This window comes from Candida orthopsilosis, assembly GCF_000315875.1.
Source record: "Candida orthopsilosis Co 90-125, chromosome 1 draft sequence".
NCBI classification, from domain to species: domain Eukaryota; kingdom Fungi; phylum Ascomycota; class Pichiomycetes; order Serinales; family Debaryomycetaceae; genus Lodderomyces; species Lodderomyces orthopsilosis.
This window is the reverse complement of record NC_018292.1, coordinates 2871812-2893789: the sequence shown is the minus strand read 5'-3', so window position 1 is coordinate 2893789 and position 21978 is coordinate 2871812. Positions and strand designations below refer to the sequence as shown.

At 36.2% G+C, this 21978-nt stretch overlaps 10 protein-coding genes and 1 non-coding gene across 11 annotated transcripts; 5 read left to right on the top strand and 6 right to left on the bottom strand. All coding sequences in view use genetic code 12, as the record gives it.

Moving 5' to 3' along the window:
- Window positions 1-269: 269 nt before the first annotated feature.
- On the top strand, window positions 270-1514 carry CORT_0A13310 (Rpn9 protein; the record flags this gene model as incomplete). The annotated part of the gene is made up of 1 exon (XM_003867104.1): window positions 270-1514. One exon carries the CDS (start codon window positions 270-272, stop codon window positions 1512-1514), a length of 1245 nt encoding a protein of 414 aa, XP_003867152.1.
- A 272-nt stretch (window positions 1515-1786) lies between these two features.
- On the top strand, window positions 1787-3583 carry CORT_0A13300 (hypothetical protein; the record flags this gene model as incomplete). Its single annotated transcript, XM_003867103.1, has 1 exon — window positions 1787-3583. One exon carries the CDS (start codon window positions 1787-1789, stop codon window positions 3581-3583), a length of 1797 nt encoding a protein of 598 aa, XP_003867151.1.
- Window positions 3584-3688: 105 nt separating this feature from the next.
- Window positions 3689-5464, bottom strand: CORT_0A13290 (Snx4 sorting nexin; the record flags this gene model as incomplete). Its single annotated transcript, XM_003867102.1, has 1 exon — window positions 3689-5464. One exon carries the CDS (start codon window positions 5462-5464, stop codon window positions 3689-3691), a length of 1776 nt encoding a protein of 591 aa, XP_003867150.1.
- Window positions 5465-5732: 268 nt separating this feature from the next.
- On the bottom strand, window positions 5733-7100 carry CORT_0A13280 (Dcw1 protein; the record flags this gene model as incomplete). The annotated part of the gene is made up of 1 exon (XM_003867101.1): window positions 5733-7100. The coding sequence occupies one exon, from the start codon at window positions 7098-7100 to the stop codon at window positions 5733-5735; it is 1368 nt and encodes a 455-aa protein (XP_003867149.1).
- Window positions 7101-7398: 298 nt separating this feature from the next.
- CORT_0A13270 (hypothetical protein) lies at window positions 7399-9060 on the bottom strand (the record flags this gene model as incomplete). Its single annotated transcript, XM_003867100.1, has 1 exon — window positions 7399-9060. One exon carries the CDS (start codon window positions 9058-9060, stop codon window positions 7399-7401), a length of 1662 nt encoding a protein of 553 aa, XP_003867148.1.
- Window positions 9061-10072: 1012 nt separating this feature from the next.
- Window positions 10073-10196, bottom strand: CORT_0_Leu(TAA)_12. Its single transcript has one exon. It is a non-coding gene (tRNA).
- Window positions 10197-10430: 234 nt separating this feature from the next.
- CORT_0A13260 (Cha1 protein) lies at window positions 10431-11498 on the bottom strand (the record flags this gene model as incomplete). The annotated part of the gene is made up of 1 exon (XM_003867099.1): window positions 10431-11498. The coding sequence occupies one exon, from the start codon at window positions 11496-11498 to the stop codon at window positions 10431-10433; it is 1068 nt and encodes a 355-aa protein (XP_003867147.1).
- Window positions 11499-12418: 920 nt separating this feature from the next.
- On the top strand, window positions 12419-13528 carry CORT_0A13250 (hypothetical protein; the record flags this gene model as incomplete). Its single annotated transcript, XM_003867098.1, has 1 exon — window positions 12419-13528. One exon carries the CDS (start codon window positions 12419-12421, stop codon window positions 13526-13528), a length of 1110 nt encoding a protein of 369 aa, XP_003867146.1.
- Window positions 13529-13581: 53 nt separating this feature from the next.
- CORT_0A13240 (Hnm1 choline/ethanolamine transporter) lies at window positions 13582-15180 on the bottom strand (the record flags this gene model as incomplete). The annotated part of the gene is made up of 1 exon (XM_003867097.1): window positions 13582-15180. One exon carries the CDS (start codon window positions 15178-15180, stop codon window positions 13582-13584), a length of 1599 nt encoding a protein of 532 aa, XP_003867145.1.
- A 2613-nt stretch (window positions 15181-17793) lies between these two features.
- CORT_0A13230 (Nic96 protein) lies at window positions 17794-20577 on the top strand (the record flags this gene model as incomplete). The annotated part of the gene is made up of 1 exon (XM_003867096.1): window positions 17794-20577. One exon carries the CDS (start codon window positions 17794-17796, stop codon window positions 20575-20577), a length of 2784 nt encoding a protein of 927 aa, XP_003867144.1.
- A 149-nt stretch (window positions 20578-20726) lies between these two features.
- CORT_0A13220 (hypothetical protein) lies at window positions 20727-21428 on the top strand (the record flags this gene model as incomplete). Its single annotated transcript, XM_003867095.1, has 1 exon — window positions 20727-21428. One exon carries the CDS (start codon window positions 20727-20729, stop codon window positions 21426-21428), a length of 702 nt encoding a protein of 233 aa, XP_003867143.1.
- Between the last annotated feature and the right edge of the window lie 550 nt (window positions 21429-21978).

Sequence of the window (21978 nt, the reverse complement as noted above, 5' to 3'; positions counted from 1 at the left end):
GAAACAGAGGTCTCTGTATATATCGATTCATCTAACTTGTATCTCTTACAAAGAAATTGTCTACTTTGGATATACCTCTGTATCCCTTCAAAGCAACAGCCTCACGTATTTCCTAATTACGCTATTTCATAACGTCGTGTACTTTTTTCCAATTTGTTCTGTGATTTTTGCCACTGCACCTTTCAAAAATTTCAAATCTTACAACCAAACCAAAAAAACCAACCAACCCTTCGCCCAACATCCAATATTCCTATACACACAGCTTTGCAATGTCTGCAATGGATATAGATTCAAACGACGTTTCCACCGTCTTAGCCACAATAAGACTGGAACTAGATAACTCCGAATTAATCTCCTTGTTCTATCAATTGGAAGATTATTATGAACGTAAATTATGGCATCAATTAACTCAACAATTGGATGAGTTTTACTACAAGTTTGACCAAGATCAAATCTCAGCCGAATTGAAACACAAGATTTATACACAATTTATTCAACAATTTGCCATGAAGTTGAATTTAATCAAAGTTGTCGATTTCTTAATTGCTTCGGGGTTTAATGATGAAACTACATTGGATAAATTGACAAGTTTGAAACAAGAATACATCAAGTATCTCAAACGGGAAAACAATTTCAAAGATAATGAAGATGGGTCAGAAGATCCCGAGTTCACAACACTTTTATTTAATGATGAATCATTAATTTATATTGATTTACAAATTAGTCGTTATTACTTGTACTTGAAACAATTTGAACAAAGTGAATCAACAATGGCCAAAATTGAGCTGAAGTTTGATAATTTAAATAATGATTTAAGTGCAAAGATTAATGCTGCTTATTACTTGACTAAATCATTGGAGTATAAATTACATGACAATTATAATGCTTATTATACAAATGGATTATTATTTCTTTCTTCAGTACCTTCATTAACATCAGAAGAAAAAGTCAAATTATGCTATGATTTATGTATTGCTGCGTTATTGGGTGATAAAGTTTACAATTTCGGTGAGTTAATCTTGCATGATATCTTGCAAGAAATTGCCGCTGAAGATTCACCATATAATTGGTTATACAACTTAATTCATGCATTAAATGCTGGTGATTTATCCCAATTCAACCATTGGTTATCCATTGCATTTACCAAATCACCTCAATTACGACTGCATCAAGTGTTTATTAAACAAAAGATTATTATAATGGCATTATTGGAATTAATTTCGACAAAGTCAACCACAAATAAACGTATCACATTTAAGGAAATCAGTGAGTTTACGGGAACTCCTTTGAACGATGTTGAACATTTGATTATTAAATGCTTTTCATTGAAGTTGATCCAGGGTTATATCAACCAAATCGATGAAATATTGGTTATAACTTGGTTACAACCAAGAATATTGAATTTAAAACAAGTTTATAACTTGTATACTCATTTGGTTGATTGGGATCATAAAGTTGAACAGTTGGGTAATCTTGTGTATCAAAGCGGAGGAACCGTATGGGCTGGTATATAGAGACAAACCTTTGACGAATACTACATACGAAAGAGCAACGGTTGTAGATTACACTCTATCTCTTCGGTTGATCTTGATCTTGACTGGCGTGGTAGAGGCTTACATATTGTTTTGTTTTGACTATACGCTACCAAATTGCTCCCATATAAAAATCTCGGCGTTTAAGCTTTTGCCAATTGAAAAAACTTCCTTTAAATCAACCCATATTAACCGACCTTAGCAAGCCAAGCTCATCAAATAACCACTCCACACTATATCGTGTTCCCCACACTATGATATTCTTATCACTACTTCTATACTGTACCCTCACACTAGCCAATCTTGCCAGATTTGACAACAACCAACATTCACAAGTTTGTGCTGGAGTTTATTCGAAAAAGGATTGGGGTGGATCAATAAAACCACACATTGGATTATCTTTAAAACAATACCAAGATCATAAATATGATTCCAAGCATAAAGATGCCGAATATGATGATATCAAAGTAAGTTACATCATTTTCGAGTATAGGGATCTTACGAACATTGGAGTTTATCTTGGTGAAGGACAATATAAATTTATTTGTGACGAACATGCTGTGAATGATTTGGGTGTATGTTCCAAGGACCAAATTGGTCAATTTATCGTAAATTCAAATACCACCAATTCAACCATCTTGGCTTCACAATTACATCAATTGGGTAATGCCAATATCAATTATCCTATAAATCGAACTGGGTATTATTGTATTTCAACTTTCGCTCCACAGGATGACAAGATCAAGTATAGAGGCACGATAAATTTCCAAAACGCATTTGGACAATTAAATGCTAGTGAAATACCGAAATTACCGGCATATGGAATCTTGACCTTGTGTTATGCTATTGCATTGGCATTATTTGGGTTTCAATTCTTTAAAAAAAGAAAAGAAAATCAAATCTTGCCTTTACAACGGTACTTGTTGGCAATGTTGGGATTTTTAACATTTGATACATTGGTAATTTGGTCATATTATGATTATATCAACCGCGTTTCCAATCCATCTAATGGGTTTGGTATATTTTACATGATTTTCATGGCGATTTTAAACTCAGTCAAGATTACGTTTTCATTTTTCCTTTTACTTTGTATTGCATTGGGTTATGGTGTGGTTAAGTTGAAATTAAACAAGAGAACTATGCTTTATTGCAAGATACTTGCTGGGTTTAATTTTGCTTCCTCGTTAACCTATTTGATTTTCAATTATATTAGTGGTTCCTCAACTGCTTTAGTCAATAGTGATAGCATCGAAGATGGAGATGCAGGAAATTTCTTGGGTTTATTACCATTAATTCCAATTTCAATTGTATTGTCAATCTATTATGTCACCATATTAACTTCACTTCGAAAAACAACTCAATCATTGCATCAACAACGTCAAATTATCAAACTTCAATTGTACCAAAAACTATTCAAAATTGTGTTTTCCGCAATTGTATTAACATTCCTTGGTCTTACATTAAGTTCATTCATATATCTATCTATGTCAACTACAGAAATGTTTGAACAACATTGGAAGAGTGCATTTTTTATTTTTGACTTTTGGCCAAGTGTAGTGTTTTTCATGGTGTTTATGATTATTGCTTGGTTATGGCGTCCAACTGAAACTAGTTATATGTTGGCAGTATCACAGCAGTTGTCAACCGGTGGTGATGAAGATGATCCAAATTTCGACCCAGAAAACCCCAATTATCAAGGTCCAGGAGGAACTGAATTTGAATTGGATGATTTGTCATTAATGAGTCACGATGATGATGAAGAGGACGATAATGATGGCGATTTGAATACTGGTAGAAATGCAAGAAGAAATGTCGATAGAGATAGTTTTGAAATTGATGATGGTCATCAACTGCTGCCAAAAGCTTCATTTAATAAGAAATCAACTAATCAATCGTCTTCGTCGACGGCACCTCCACCCGGCTATGAAGAAGCTAATCATAGAAGTAGTCATGATGACGGAGCAACATTATTTGATTTGGGCGAAGAGGATGATGATGATGATGATGATGAAAATGCAGGACAAGATGATCGATTAAAGAAGAAAGATTAGTATAGAGTTATAAAAAATCCGTCATATCTTTACTGTAAATAGACTCCACTCTACACAAAAGACTCTCAAATAGTAACGCCTTAAATTAAATCAAACTAACTTTCCTCAACTCAACTCTTCTAATCGTTTCGAAAGTTTCAATTCAACATCACTCCAATTATCAACCAATCCTTTATAAAAATCAATCTGCTTATCGCACAACCCAAGCATAGAATTCTTCAACTCCAACTTGTTAAACCGTTCCCAATTTGGGTACTCTTCGTTGATAATCTTTTCAGTGAACTCGTTAATCAACTTAGCTTGTAATTCAATTTCATTTTCCAACTCTTGTACCTTGACTTGTAATTTGTGGATTTTTGAGTCAGTAGCACTAGACCCTATATGCGATGTAGCTGAAGTCGATATTGTATCTTTAATCAACTGAGTTGTACTACTCACTATACCACTATTACCACTTGTCTGATGACCTGGTTGATGGTGGTGTCCAGTTGCATTTCCCAATTCATTTCTACTCTTGTTCAAGTAATCCTGCAACACTTGCAAATCTATCTTTTTATTATGTAGCAACTCAATCAAGTTTGTAAGACCAATAATGTATTTTGAACAATCCTTCAACAGAACTAAGAACGATTCATCCATATATGTATACAACAGGCCCCATGATTCCAGGAAGAAATCAAGTGCTTCAGCAAATATTTTGAAATTGGATGTAATAGCTGTATCCTCTCGTTGATCATTTTGCAAGTTTGAAATCTTTAAAATCTGTTTCAGAAGCTGTTCGTAATCGCTTTTTAAATCACGGTTTTTTCTATTCAATTTTGTGAAGATGCGATCCAACTTGAGCAAATTTTCATACAATTTCTTCAACTTGTCATTGATTTCCAATATATCCCGATTGGTTTCCTTCTTGTGTTTCGAGGATGTAAGAAAGTTCATCAATTTTTCAGTAATTAACTCTTCATTGACAACCTTGTTCACCAACCCACCTTGTTCCCCATTAACATTCAACTCTTTAAGTTTCAAAGATGTTGTGAATGTATTCCAATCACTTGAATCACTGATAAATAAATGGAAAATGGACAGTTGGGACAATACACGGTGCTGGACAATAAATCGCAAAAATCTATCTAATGAATGCAATCTCTTGTGTACAAATTCATGACTAAAAGTGTCCCCTGTTAAATACTTTATGTTCAGTTTTGATGGTAAAGGAGGGATCATAACCGTAGGGAAATCATTGCTTAAACTCTCATACAAATAACGAAAGTCTCCATATCTCCGACGTACACTAAAGGTACGATATTGCTCATCATCACCATCTACTTTTTTCTCCTTGATAAGTTTGAGTATGTTGGGGTTATCAGTAGTTGTTGTGACCAAGTATGAAATAAATGGTTTTGACGACGCATCTAAATCCCTACTGGGATGGGTGGCAGAAACTTCAATCTTGTACTTGTCAAATAACGTTGTATCCACAGGTTTGGACCCAGTAATAGATGCTTCCTCATTTCCAGATTGTTTACCAGCCCCTAGTTCACCTCCAGTAGCTTCATGTTGAGATTCATGGTTGTCACCTTTCTGATTTGATTCTTGATTTGAATGACCACCAATGCCACTAGAAATGAATAACGAGGCACTAGGATCATCTCCGTTGGACTCATGAATATTATCGGCTTCAGTCTCTGGTGCTACGTTTTGATCATCCGTTTCAACATCGCCTGCTATCCTTGATTCAATTGTATCACTCGCCTTGCCCTCGGAGTTGGGTTGAGAATTGGATTCCTCCGTGATTGGATCTACCTTTGTTGTTGTATCGACCTGATCCTTTGCCAAATCTTCCCTATCCCACTGAATCGAAGTAAATTGATCGTCAGAACTCATGGCTAATGCTGTTGTGTGGCTAAGCTAAGTTTAAGATCTGTGTTATCTAACTCCTTAGGAATGTTTTTTTTTTGTTGTGGTGGGGAATTACGTAGAGGAATATGCTAGTCATTGATAACGCACAATTAAAAGAAAACATCAACTTTACTCTTCACACTGTTGGCACACCATAACCAAATACGATGTGCTCTACAATACACACATGGTAATATAAAAAACCAGTCCTTTCTGTTTTATTTTTTATTTTCTTTTACAAATTGTCTAATATCTATAATATCAACCACACACCACATCCAACCAAAGAAGCACCGATGATTGCTGTGATTATACCTGCACCAGCCTTATCACCAGAGTCTAAGCTCAATGGTTTAGCATTAGTTGCGGTAGTTCCGTAACCACTTGCTGGTTGTGACTTAGAAGAACCACCAGTCTCTGCGGTGTAAGGTGCAGGAGCATCATGGTAAATCATTACACTTTGTATAACCTCCAACGCTGACATTTGTTCTCCCAATCCGTAGTATCCATCATAACCAACAGTCCAGTTTGTCCACGAAAGACCACATGTATGTCCATCAAAACCTCCAGAACATGCACCGGCTGCAGCATTTGCCGAATCAACTAACCATTTGTAAATTGTACCCTTAGTTTCTGGTACCAACTGCGCCGTAAGCGCCAAGAATCGGGAAAAGTATGCTTTGAATGATCTTTGATCATTATTACATGTGTTGGATGGTTGACAAGCGGCTTCGTACATGACACTACTTCCAGACATATTTTTGAAAAACACTTGTGCACTAGTCAACAATTGAATCGTATAGTTATACCATTTTTGATCCTCTGTGTAGTTGTAAAGATATGCGCAACCTGCCAACATAAGGCCTTGGTTATACGTCCATTGATATTTGGTTATGTTTGAACAATTGTTGGCAATCTTGACACCGTCATAAACAAACCAATGATCACCTTCAGTCAATAAACCAACACCATACATCCAATCCCAAACTTTTTGTGCCCACTCGACATACGAGTCATTTTGAGTGTATCTTGCTAATCTTGCTGCCAAGTGGAACAAACATCCATTAGAAACAGAATTTTTATAATCATAACCAGAATTCCACTGGAAAATTTGCCATCTCAAACCACCATTACAATCATCAGAATCCCATCTAGCCGTCATTGTGTTAAACACAGCTTGTGCTAATCCCAACCAACTTAACTTTTCGTCGTCAGGATTACTGAAATTTCTCTCAGCGGCCCCCATTACGGCAATACCCCAAAACCCTTGATCATCGTTACCTTCAGTAGTACTTTGATTTAATGGAATATAGTTATCGTCGTCTCCTACTTGATATTCCAATGCTTGTTTGATCAAGGGAACTAAAGTATCATTGTTAAAGTAAAAAGTGTAATCAATCATACCACCCCATGCACCACCAGCTTCCCACCAGTAATAAGGGGAAGAAAATTCACCAATAGTTCCTCCATATTTAGTTCCTTCGTAGTAGTCGAGCAAACCTTGTGCAATCAAATTACAACCTTCTCGTACTGAGGTGACATTATTCGTATCAAGGGAAATTGCTTGTGAAAAGGTGAGTAAACTTGTCAATAGTATAGCGAAAGACAAAAAAAGCTTCATGGTTGATTCTTTTATACAGTTGAAAGCCCTCTATAGCTCAGTGTAGAATGACCAAGGGTAGGGGTTAAAAATATAACTGAATTTAAAATGTCAAAAGAGATAACTTCAATAATAAATCAAAGAGCTCTCGTTGTATTATTTTTTAGTTCATTGTTGCGCGAAAGGGGAAAATTCGTAAAAAGGAATTTCAATTTTTTTGCTTTTGGCGTCATTTGATACAATTACAGATAGATGCTTCATTCAAATCTATTTCAAATTACAACATGCAATGTACTACTACTACAAAGTTATTACACACTCACAGATTCAATACTGGATCCAAAGTTTCAGCTGCAACTTCAGAACCTGATTTGTCAAAAATGCCATTCTTTTGGTTTGCACCCACAGCCTCATTGTCCCTTAATTCATGCGTTACTTCCATACCATAGCTCTCATGGCTAGTGTTTCCATTTTTGACATTATCAGTATCTTCATCATCGATTGCATCTTCTTCATCTTCGTCATCTTCTTCATCGACCTCTGCGCCGTCTTCGGCACCTTCGTCGACCTCGTCTTCACTTGCCACAAGTTCATCTTCCAATTCTTCAACATCCATATCATCAACATCCTCTGCAGTGAGTTCGCCATTGATGGCAGTAAACACTTTGTTAAATTTCTCTAAATCCAAGCCGTTTATGTATGACCTTAGCTTTTCGTCGAATGTTTCTAGACATTTTTTCAACTCTTTAAATACAAACTCCGGCGTATCCGGGGAATCACCACTGGTACTGGAGCTCACCTTCTCCAAAGCATCCACAACTGCCTCTTTAAGCTCATCCGGATATCCACTAGTCCTGTCAATTGCAGCTAAATTGAATTTGATGGTCAATATGTTGTATTTTTTATTATAAGTGAGATTGATTGAAGAGTTCACGAGATCATCCTTGCTCGAGTCCGCCTCTGGTTTGTCTTTATACTGATAGTAGCATCTTAACTCACTTGGATAACTGAAGTCATGTAAGTTGTTTGACTTTTGCTCAAATGGCAATGAAGTTGAAGCTATAATTGGATCAACATACAAAGCTTTCAAGTTGCTCAATAGGTTCATTCGCGATTGTCTCTCATTTAATGTGAGCTCTTCTGAATTGCGATCACCGATAGATGCATCGGCATGGTACCTCGACATCTCCTTAGGAAAGGACTCCTTAAACTCTTTTAATAATACCAAATTGGTTATATTCTTTTTTGCAGACTTTAAATCAAGTATTCGTTGTAAATATTGTTCAAAATTGGAATGAACATTCGCAAATCTATATGGGTTTGCATTATCCACAGGCGTGTGCTCTTTGAAGCCGTTACCCAATGCCAATATCTCGCCAATAAGTTCTTCCTTCTCATCAACTAGGTCCACAATAGGCTGGTCAACAACATTAGCAACAGGGTGTGGTATTTGATGTGCATTGGCTTGTGAAAGTACCTGATTATATTGTACAGTATTTCTCTTGTATGGCTGTCTTGGCTTTTTAATCTTTTCTGCACGAGGCAATCTGGTTCTCGTTGGAGAACCAGTTTCATCACGTCTAATACTCATTTGATATCTAGTTCCATTTGGCGACGTTACATCAGATGTTTCTATTATTTCATCTGTGAGATTAGAAATGACAGGAGGCTCGTAATTAGGATCATTCAATACCTTGGCAATCTCCGCATCATAATTGAATGGCTTATTATGATATCGTTTGAAAAATTCATCTTTTAATAATCCCTCTTCCTCAATGTAGTTTTCAGTAGATTGTTGCTCCCTAAATTGTTTCAAACCATAAAGCATAGTTTCCTTAGCTAGAGGTTTACGCAGATTCTTTTTGTTCCTCTCTATAATCCTACATTTGGCACATGTTTTGTATTGCCTTACCTCCATAGGCTCATCATCCAATCTCTTTCTCTTGCATCGACGACATCTCCGAATATCACTTTTCATCATGTTTTCGACAATATTTAAAGGGAGTGTAGATATATTTCAGTTTCAAATTCAAGTGAAATTTAGATCAATACTGCGTCGATGAGACTATTTTTTTCTCACTGCGAATCTCGTTCAATCTCGATTTTTCACCTTCTGATTGATAATAAGAAATGGTTTAAAAAGTTATCAGCAGTTGATAATAGCTGTGAATAATAACCAGACGGTTGATATGATGATGTTCGCTACTGTGACTTTCAATGGTGATGCAGATCTTACAGAACTACCTTTCGTCGAATTTTTTTTGCCTCCTTTTTTTTTTCCGATACAAAAATCCACAAAGTCACGTGTAAGTGATTAGTAAATCAAAATTGAAATACAAATTGTGACTAGTTCAATGATGACCCCCATAAAGTTTACGTGCAAAGGAGAAAAGTCGTTACACCACCGATTACACCAAAAAACTCTGTAAATAACTATATTTGCAACTATTTTTCAAGCTTATCGTTTTTTTCTTGAGTCGAGTGAGAACTGAGAAGATCTTTCGCAGCCAAATTTGTTTTGCGCGAACAAGTCTGGAAGTGATACGTAACAATCAGGGATTTATTTTCGGTATTGATGCAGAAAGATTCCAAATGGATTATTTAGAATTCTTTAGCAACTTGTCCGACTTAAGCCAGGGTAGTATTGTGTATAGTGGAGTTGGAATCACTGTACTGCGGTGTTCTATTCCAAGAGTAGACAATATCCTCCAACAGCAGAACTCATTAGCGTCACTTCATGACCCGGTTGAATGAATTTTATTGGTAACCAGTATTATAGCCTGAATGAGAAGCTTGTGAAATTGTAATTTGTCTTTGAGATGTTAAATACAATGCAACTCTCATCAAGTTTGAGGAGATTTTAATGACTCCTCGAGATCCCGACTTCAAATATAGAACTCGAATGTTGCCTATTAACTTATGTTACAATTACCAGGTTCCTATTATATAAAAAGGGAAGAAGTGTGAAGGTATACGAGTTTCAAAAACAGAAAAAAAAGATAATGAAGAGTACGAGATTCGAACTCGCGCGGTAAACATACCAACAGATTACTCTTTTGAAAGGAAATGAATCCCTCGACTTAAGTCTGTCACCTTAACCAACTCGGTCAACTCTCCATATTTCACAAAGATAAAAGTTTTTGAATTAATTTATAGTATATATTTATAACCCGAATGATAGGTCAACTTAGACCTAATTTGTTATTTTTATCGCGAGAATTTAATGCGATAGTCAAAAATTGTCGCCCCATCATAGAGAGAGATACCGACGTAAGGACGCATATAGCAGATAAACTAAATTTAAATGTTAAAATTAAGTATAAGGTTATGAAATGTATAATATTTTGCTTCCTAAAGCTTAGTTTCTGCTTTCTTTATTGCCATCTCGTACTGTTTCAAATCAGAATCAGTAGTGCATGAACCTCCACAAACAACAATCACCAAGATATCATCCTCTTGTAGGTGAGAAAGGGTCTTATATAGCAAGTCTATTCTATCATAGCAAGCGGATAATGCAGCACCACAAGCTGGCTCAACAGTTTTGCCACAGCATCTTTTATAAGCTACGCATGCTCGAAGTGCATCAAGATCGTCAATAACATCTAAGAAAGTATCTATTCCAACCAGCTTGTCGTGAAAGTAATCTAAAGATTGTTGGGTGGTGTAGGAGCAAGCTAATGAGGTGGCCAATGAACTGACATTCTCTAAGGTGATGATACTTTTCGCCTTGATTGACTCACTAAGGGTTGGCGCCTGCGCTGTTTCAATCAACAAAATGTCTCCTTGTAATTTATTGTTTCTCATACCTTGGTATATTCCATTGTATAATCCACCCCCGCCAAATGAGCATACCATACTCTTAAGGTGTTTTCTATTGGGTCCAAGCTGTTGATTAACTTCATCCACTAATGACGAATGGCCAGTCCATATATCTGGGTTGTTAAATGGATGGCAATAAATAGGGTGAATTCCTTCAGGGGCCGATTCAATCAATGTCTTTAAATAATTATCTGCCTCGTAAATTGAATTGCCAAACAAAATGACTCTAGCACCATAGTCCTTCAATTTTTGTTGTATAATAGGTTTTGCGATAGTAGGAATAACAACAGTGCATTTGACATTGTAGAATTGAGCCAGGTAAGCAGCAGCTAAACCAGCATTTCCACCACTCGATGCAAAAACATGAATATCATTCAGGGACACTCCATCGGCTTTTGCTTTATCAATTGATTGTTTTACCAAGTAGCCAATACCTCTCAATTTGAAACTACCAGATGGCTGTTCACTTTCATTCTTGAAGAATACTCGACAAGGCGGTTTGTGAGGTAAGCGATTGGTTACTTCGATTAAGCTTGTTTTGATGTAAGGAACTTTGCTTGTGTTGAATTGAGTATTTGGCTGCAAATTTGACGTAGACATGTTGAAGTCTTTGCTGAATAGTGATTCAAAAGAAAGAAATCAAGTGAGTGAACACTCCTTGTATATTTATAACATAGACTTTAAAATTTTAGGTATTTCCTTGTGCCTTTTGGGATATCAACTTAAACAAAGTGGAGATAACATTTCCCTACGGCACTTCTATTGTAAAGCTCCCTTTTTTTATCGGAGTCAAGCAAAAGTCCAGGTAGCGGAGACACGTTTTGTGACTCGGTGTGAGAGAAAAGATAGAACTCCGCCTTTGTTTTTTCTTTGTTTTGACTCGGTGCTGTTTGACACCTAACGGCAATCGCGAGCCACAAGTAACCAAAAATCCCTCACGATGGGATTGAGTGGTATTTAAATGCCACACGTTGCGTAGGTTTGATGGTGGAGCAGTCAATTTACAGCCGACTTTTAAACATGTAGATCATAAAATTCCCCAGAATGAATACGAACGAGAGGATGAACAGAGATAACTCTAATATATACCATACACTTTCGTCATACATACTGTGCATCCTAAACTGTTTTTATGTGGCGTTTTGATATCTTCAAGGTAATTAAGCTCAAAACGGAAACCAGATACGATAAAAAAATGAAATTATCGCAAAAAGTTCAAACAACGGTAGAACATTTCTGTACAACGAGCTTCATGAACCTTTCGTAATGAAGCAAATATAATAAGAATACCTTTGAAGTGAACCAAGGAGAGGTGTGAACCTCTTCTGTCTATATTTGTCGTGACAACTTTTTTGCAACTTCATGTGCAACAGAATCAACCAGATTGTGAGACAAAAAAAACTAGATTCTATTATTGCTGTCATAAGATTTGAAAAATCTTGGCTATGATTTGCTAGAAACTATACACCCTTCTTCACTAAACGCAAAACCTACCAAACGCGTCTCATCGAGGCTTTTGCATGAATAATAACTCACCACGTTTCCCTCCCCGCTACAACTCCACCTACAGAACAACTGGTCCCCCCCCCCCCACGTTTTCGATGGCATCACCAATTATATTTTCCAACCGATCTGAGCATTTCTCAATATGGATTGTACTACGAAGTGTTCAACTTACGCTTTCAACTGCGTATTCATCGCTATTCAATAGAGATTTTTACACCTACAATAACGTCTATTTGTTTGTAAAGTACTTGAAACTATCGGTTCTATTATTTGTGTTGTTGAAAGGGCCTATATTTTTCACAAAGTTGATAATAGGGGTTGTAAACTATATTGGACTCGTTCGTTTGAATGCAACACGAGTTATGGATCTGTTTGAATACTTTTTCAAGTATTACCTCAATTTCAACTACTTCCTACTTGCGTTGTATTCTTTTTTTGATAAAGATGGAGAGCAATTGTTTATGTGCCAGTTACGTCACCAAGATGATATACATAGTACTTGCTATAGTGAAAATTACTCCAAATTACCGCTGCATAGAGTTGAACATGAACAAGATTGGTTCTCCACTTACAAGAATCTATACAATTTTTCACGAGAGTTTAGATTATTCATAAAGAGATACACCAACGTGTACGTATTAAACATTACCATGTTCATCTCGATCAACTTTTTGCCCGAAAAGATTTCATCGACAGTTTTGGGTTTTATTGCGTTTCAAACTTTTCTCGACAAATTGGGGACGGTTGTGTCCATCTTGCTAGTCACCATTTTACAAATGATGGACGTTCATTATACAATTCGTGTGTTAACGACTTTCTACGGAGCATGGAATTTAGCTGAAGATTTTCTTATTCCTTACTTTGACCGAGTTCAATTCACCCCTTTGGAGCGAAAGCAGTGGTTAAATACACGAATAGGAGTAATTTTTGGTATAGGATTATGCTACTACATAGCCATACTTGAAATTCCCCTAATTTCAGCAGTTTTGTATTCAAATGCAATCTTCAACATGGGATTCTTGATCACCACTTTCACCACGGAGATGCCAGATAATCTAAAAGACATGGCTACATGGTCCATAACAGAAAGTGTTTGGGATGGACACACAGAATTTTTAGAGTGAAAAGTTATAAACGTTATTTATTATAAATAGAAAAGTTAAATGCATTTTTAATTCTACCATTCAGTCAAGCAAACATGCGGAAATTCCACTTCCTCTTTGTTATGTTGACCACCTCTAAAATTGTATTTGCAAGCATATTTTTTGATAGGGAACCACCAATAAATAAGCATACATGCAACGTAAACCACCAATACCACACAGAAATAATTCATACCTTCAGCTGTAACTGGGTAGTATGCAGGGAATGAGAAAAACACCAAAACAAAAACCATCCACGCCAAAAGTACCCAGTTGCAAAAAGCTCCAATTTTACCCAACCAAAATGGGCCATGACGAATTTGACGTCTTCTCACTAGTAAACAAATCGTTGGGATTGCATAAGCAATGATCAAAAATGAAACACATGCCAAGGCAGTGGCTTGTAATGCGGCATCAGAAAACACTAATACTGAGACAATACTGACAATTACTGTGGAGAACAAATGGGCATATAATGGACCACCAGTTTTTGGATCAATAATGGACAAGTATTTGGAACCTGGCATGCCGTTGTCTCTAGCAAAACTCCAACACAATCTTGCTTGCCATGTTTGACAAGCAATGGTACATCCAGAAGCAGTAAGGAACACCAAAGATCCCAAGCAAGTAGCCCCAACCTTGTTGTTCAATGCTTGATAGTAAATATCGAGAATGGGCATACCCGTAGTGGAGTTGATAATTGTTTCAAGATTACGTATGCAGAAAAACATGGCAATGGAATAGGTAAACGCAGTAGTGAAACCAATAGCCACTGTGGATAAAACAGCCTTTGGAATATCTCTCTCTGGCTGGGAAGTCTCTTCACTCAAATGGGTGACACTATCAAGACAAGCGAAGGACCATGCTGGGTTAATCAATCCAACAATGAATGCAATCCCTTTCGATGGCCATCCTGTACCATTGGTGAACTCAACAAAGACAAAATGAGGTGAATTGTAGTGACCTCTTGAGCAAACCAACACAGTAATCAAAATAATTGAGTATGAAGCCAAACTAATAGTGAATATACTATTTCCAATTAATGGCAAGAACCTGTGCCAAACATTGAATAAAAATAAAAACCAGTTCACAATATTATAAATGATGAAAATTTCCCATTTTTTAGTAACATGATCTGGATGATTCAAATTCCAAAAACCCAACAATTCCAAAGCCAATGCCAAACACATTGATGCCGATGTAAAGATAGATCCACCCCAAGATATACTTCCAGTTATATAAGCCCAAAAACTAGCATATCTCTTAGGTGCCAAAACTCTTGCCCAAACATATTGACCCCCAGCTGAAGGCATAGCACTAGCCATTTCACCCAATGTTACAGCAATACATACTGATACAGAAGCCACAATTAGAATACCATAAACAATCAAAATCGGACCACCTGATTGGATACCAGTAACCAAACTTGAAGAAATACCCAACCAACTGTTAGTTAAAGAAAACCCAATCATAGCAAGACTTAGGTTGGAGAAGTTTCTCCTCATCTCACCCTTGGGTACAGCCAATCCATCTTTAAAGGAAAGAGTACTTTTGGAATCTTCAGCTTCGAGGTTTTTCTCAGTCTCTGGAAAAGAAGAGATAAACTCTTTATCATGAGTTTTGATGCTACTCATTGTTTCGTCTAATTTGTAGTTACTCTAAGTAGATTAAAATAGGCGAATATGAGATACAAATAGTGAAACTGATAAAAGAGCCTGTTCTTAAGTTGTGAACTGAATAAGTAGAAGTTCTTGGTACCCCATAAAAAGAGTTGAAAAGTTGGTTGAGAAATTTTCACTTGTTCTTATATACTTTTTATGTATTCGTTTACGAAATGAAAAAAAAAAACAAAAATTTCCGGGCGGTTAAGCACAAGACAAAAATAAAAAGAAACAAGAAATTGACAATAATTACACAAAGATATGGCAAATAGCAAAACAGTCAATTTGAAATACAAGATCACTTCCATAAAGACTTGCATTCTCACCATATCAAAAATGTAGATTTCCCCTTGTTGAAGGTGAGTATTCATGATCCTTCAAACTGCAAATCGACTTCACAATTGGCCAAGGCAGAGGTGTATTTGGAGCTATAATTTAGTCTTAAAAAGTGAGAGCATCGTCATCGATGATTTTGCAGGACTACTCTACCCTAACATGGAGAAGTTGAATTTTTATTCAAGAAGTATGTAATAATGTGGTCCACGAATGTACTTCAAACCAGAGTTTTCTTGTTAAGTAAGCTCAACGTAGATATTTTACTTGTAAGTTCGTTCAGATCTAAACCACTAACTTGGTGACTAGCAGCTTAGTATACCAAATATCTTGCACAAAAATTCTTCAAGCCATGAAAAGTGTGCAACTGTTATAGTAACGGCTTGAACTCATTGTTTGATATGTTTGACATCGTATTACCATGTAATTAAAAGATGTCCTTTGTTTAATTTCGGAGGATCTCGTAAATGAGAGCCAAAATATCACATGCGTGTTGATATTACATAACACAAAAATAAATAAGCGTTAGCTCACACGACATTAAATTTGAAGAACAGAAGCCAATCCCGTTGTCAAAGTAGGATGCTAAAGGTACAACAAAGGGGGGGATAAAGAGCGTTTACTGTTGGCGCATTACGTGTAATTAATTTCAATCAAATGGCAACATGAATCAAACATAGTATCAATATGAAAACATTTACAAAGAAGAAAGTAGTGTATCACGTCCCAAATTTCCATATTTTGTGTAATTAACCATGCATAACAATACGATCTTTTTCAATCAATTGCAAAATACTTACCAATGCATTTCTTGTAAAAGGTTTCATATTACACAAGATTAAACGGTCTAAGTACTTATTTGTATGTATTCTTGATTATCTCTCTCTAAAGTTCCGTGTCAGACATGACAATTTCAATGTGTGAAAGTTGTGTATTCATCTGTTTTGCATCCAACTTTGCATTTCCACTCTATCATGTCCTTGAATGTATCTGTTCTCATCTTAAGCAAGCCAGTTAAATACACTGAGAATAAGTTTCATTGCGGCTCCCATTAAATCTGGTTCATATCACCATCTATACTTTGCGAGACAGCTAGAAAATTGCTAAAGACACAATGAAGAACGTTCGAACAATACTACGAAGTATTCTCAATTTTCTCAGCCAAAATGAACCTATCTCAGTTTCTCCTTTTAGGGGAGCGAAACTTGGTTGATAACAACTAAGATTTGGCACAGCTCATATCTTGAATATCAACCTAAATTGTAGCTCTGGAATAAAGCTGTGCTATCAGAACTTGGCCTTGGTATGACTGTTTCACGCTCTGTTTCCGCTCTCGAGTGGATTTTCAGAGGGCCTGTTTCTGGAATTGGCAATCGAATTTGCAAAATTCAAAGCAAACCAAATTTCTAAACTCGATAATTTCGAATTCAAATTGTTACAGATATAACGAAATGACTAACAACTAGACAAATTCATTAACCGGAAGCCTTGTAGTTTTGTCGAGGACTAAACGATACCAACGCAAGACAACTACAGAATCAACAAATTAATTTGTCTTTGTTTTGTAAGGGCTGTTTCTCTCGCGCACAGGGTCATACTAACCTACAATGCTGAAGCTAGCCGTTGTCGCTCTCGCAACAGTTGAAGTGGGATAAAATGAAATCTCTTAATTCCTCAAGGGCTATCTACGACTCAGCTTCTACAATGGTAGAATATACAGACAACTAATAAGAATAGCCTACAAAGTATATGTTTCAAAATATTTGCACCTACTGACACCTCTCTTTCATTTCAAACATTCCAGACAGGTTCTTAAAAGATACAGTTTTATTCTATCCATCAACGCATCGCATTTGATATTGATTGAAACAATGGTCATATAAATATTCATACAGAATCAGATAATCACCAAAATACACAAAAGGACATCAAAAACTGAAGCCTATGGGATGTGCATGGTGAAAAACCGTCATCTAATGATGTTTTATAGACACCAAGTATAATGCACTGTCTATAGTGATGGAATACTTTTGGACAAAGTTAAAGAAAGAAGAAGAAAGTGGTGTTAATTGGGTAAGAAAATTTTTATTTTTCACGTTGGTGATGAGATTTCACATTGCATCCATACATCAATAGTTAACAATTGTATTTCGTCTTTTTAAATCAAATTGGATTTTTTGTTGTTTACTAAATGATACTTTGTTGAGAGAGCAACTGCTTCCAGGGAAAACAAGTCTTGTGACACCATTGACAATGTTCGCTAATAAACTGAGTACATCTACATTTGGTGGAGGGCTCTTTGGTCAATCGCAACCGCAACAACAGCAACAGCAGCCTCAACAACAGCAACAGCAGCCGCAACAACAGCAAACGCAACCTCAAATCTCCATTGGATCAACAACCCAAACTACAATCAATCCACCAGCTTCATTAAACACGACCAAGGTTGACATTACTGCATCATTAGACAATTCCAGTAGTGACAAAATCTTGAAGGATCTTTTAGAATCTGCTAGTAACTTACCCAAATCTCAAATCAATTACAACAACCTTGGATCGATACGTTTAACTTTGGATGAATTGGAACGTAAATCACAACAGCTAAGAAAAGAAGCGGAAGTTGGTGGCAACAATACTAAAGCACATTATCTTTTAGCAGGTGGAGGTGTTGCCACTGGTGATATTGAAGAGGAATTGAACAAGATTCAATTACCTAAATCTACTTCATTCTACCAGCCAGCAAGTGCTGAAACTGTTGAAAATCACCTCAAAAAGAGAAAAGAAGAAAGTATTCTCAACACGATTGAACAATCATTTGTTGCAGCTTCAAATGATTTCGACAACTACATCAATGCAAATATATCAATCGACTGGAAGGCAAGAAGAGAAGAATTGAGAAAGACAATGGGTATAAAAGACAGCGCCAAGTTTAAAGAAGAAGCAGCAAAACTATCAGTTGTATGGAAAACCAATTCAGCTGCTGCTAATATATTCACTCCTTTAAAAGCCACCAATGCCACCTCTTTGAGACAAATATCGCGTGAAAAGTTTGAAAATTATGCCAATGTTGTTTATGCCTTGAATGAATCGCGTTTAGTTGATGAACCGTTCTCATTGTGTTTGAATTTCTACGAATTGAATAAATTACAGGATGATTCAAAATCAAAACAAGTTGCTGAAGCTTGGAAAATTTTGCAAAATCTTACCCTGGAGAAATTTGCAAAAACAAGCCAAGAAAAGAAATTTTCAAATTACTCTGTGCCTGATTTGCAAAATGAAATACTGTTGAAAAGTAAACAATTCTTAGAAGGTCAATTTTTGAATTATATTGAACACATTTATGTGAAACATGAAAAGCCACAAAATTTCCTTCCAGGAACTAACATCAACAAAGTATCTTTTTTTATCCATCAAGTTATTCTCAAAAATGAACCTGACTTGGCAAACAAGACATTGCTCGTAAATGGAACGCCAATTTGGGCATTAATATACTACTTGATTCGTGCTGGTCTTTACGCTGATGCAAATGATATTATTACTCGAAATGGAGAACTTTTCAATAAGTTTGATAGAAACTTCCCAGTGTACATGAAGTCATTTGTGAATGAGGGTAGATTACCATCAAATTTGAGTGAAAGAATTCATCAAGAATTCAGTCAACAATTTCAATATGTTTTGAATGATATTGATACTAGTGTCAATTTTGATCCATACAAGTACTCAGTCTACAAAATCATTGGTAAATGTGACTTGAGCAATCCATCTCTCCCGCAAGCAGTTAATCTAAGTGTTGAAGATTGGTTATGGTTCCACTTGTCTATTATAAATGAAAGTGAGTCGTCAATATTTGAAAACTATTCATTGGCTAATCTTCAAAGTAAGGTACTTCTGTTGGGTGCAAAGTACTTTACATCATCCAACAACCCTTTGTATTTAAAGACGTTAATTCTAACTGGTTTGTACGAATTAGCTGTACAATATTGTTATGATTTCATCAATGAGGCAGATGCTGTGCATTTGGCCATTGGTTTAGCTTATTATGGAGTTCTCCACGTTTACAACTCAAACAAAAATGAAGTCATTACTGTAACCAACAATAAATATGAGATCAACTTTGGTAGAATCGTTGGCTCTTATACGACCACGTTCAAAATAAGTGATCCCAAAGTTGCTTGCGAGTATCTAGTGATGATTGCCTTGGTTGATGAGCTACTTTCACATGATGCATTAAAAGAGCTATTGCTTGTAACAAGGGAATTTGGAGCACTCATTGGAGAATTATACCCTGAAACTGGTTTCATAGAGCCTGGTGTTTTGGAAACTCAACGCAAATTGATTGGGTTAGAAGATTTAACTGCATTTCAACATGAGATCGTTAAAGCTACTGCTATCAAATGTGAAGACGAAGGAAGAGTGTTTGATGCGCTTTTGCTCTATCAACTCGCTCGTGACTATGAAGCAACTGTGGTGCTTGTGAATAATAAATTGGCTGATATCATTGCAACTAGTGAGTTGGACAAGTCCATTTTGAGTGGTGATACCATTGATAACAATTTGGTTTTACTATCAGAACATATTTGGTGTAACATTTCCAAAAATAGCTACATAAGCAAGGTTTCCCCTCAAGTCAAGCAAACTTGTGATTTGCTAATTTCAATAACCAAAATACGTGATTTGTTTGTAAAGAGACAATGGCGTGAGGTCATATCCAAAGTCAACAGACTTGATTTGATTCCAGCAGATGCGCAGGATGATTTACTCAAAGTACGAAGCTATAGTGACTTGATAACTAACAACAAGTTGGATGAAAACTTGATCAAAGTGTTACCATCTTTACTTGTGTTGGTGATGACTAGTATTTCCAATTTGAATTATGGCATACTTGCAAGAAAGTTTCAACCATTGAGTAATGAACGTGAAGAATTGAACCATTGGAAAAAGATTGCCAGAAACTGTGTGGTTTATGCCGGTATGGTGCAATACAAGATGCCTAGAGAGGTGTATAGTTTACTAATTTCCTTAGAGTCGCTGTTATAGGTACGATCTAGTACAAAAGTTGATAAAGGATGTCGTAATTTACCTTTAATTATTGCTTACCAAATAGCGTAGTCTAGGATCTCATTTTACTTTGTAGCAAATTTCATCGCGATGAAAAAATAAACCAGAAGAAATACCTTCCCTTAACTATGTCTAAGAAGAAATTGAATGTGTTCGAATTTCCAAAAAAATTCAAAGATCTACCGAATTCACTCAATTCCTACTACATCCCCGAACCAGAAATAATCCTTCAAGGCCAAATAATCACCATCAACAACTTTTTTAAACCAGATTTATGTCAGGACTTGATCAAATCCTTTGAGACCAAATTAAAATTAGAAACTACACCCCTTATCAAAAGTAAAGACTATGCAGCAAGGTACAATGATAGAGCACTAGTAAATGACCTAAAATCAGCAGATACATTATGGCAATATATGAAACAAATTTTCATTTCAAATCCCTATGATGATCCCCAACAACATGAAGTTGTCGACATTTTCAAATCGGCAAAAGGACTAAACCCACAATTGAGAATATATCGATACACTCAAGGACATCATTTCGGTGCTCATTATGATGATTCAGTGATTTGTGATGTTCCTCCAGAGGGGAAGTCCAGGGGCAAGACTCATTGGACATTACTTATTTATTTGACTGGAGATGATGAATTTAAAGGCGGTGGAACTATTTTTTATCCCGATGATGGTGGTGAAACACTAAATATCCATCCATTTAAAGGAATGGCTTTATTACACAAGCATGGGGATGCATGTTTGCGACATGAAGCTGAATTGGTAAAGAAGGGTGCAAAATGGGTTTTGCGAAGTGACGTTGTATTTCCAATGTGATTGAGAGAAATTTCTCTGTAATTGACAAGGTGAGCTTTTAATTTATATGGTACCTTGACTCTTCTCGCTGTGCTGCTTAGGCTGAAGGAGGAGTACTGTTGAAAATAGATCAGATAATGCTGTTGTCCCTTCTTAAACATACTTCTCGACATGCGACCAGTATTGGAGGATATGTTTAATGGAATGACTGGCCAAGTGGTTAGCAATTTGTTGCATCAACAGATCTTCTTTGCGAAGTGAGGCCAACTCATAGAGAATTAGTGATATTGGCTACCCAATGCTTGCGCGGTTTTCAAAACAGATGGGTTTTTGGCAAGACTTGGTTACTTAGTAATTGTGCGAGTATTGACGATGTATAGAAAATGGATATTTCAAATATATGTACCTTGTTCTTTTAAAAGTAGGATTCTACAATAACTTTTCAAACAAGAGAAGTGAGTCACCATTTGTGATATCATTAAATAGGGCACATCTTTAGGGTTGCACCAGTTATATTGAAATTACAAATGTCGTGAGGTAATGAAGGTAAATTAATTGTTCTCTTAGGGTC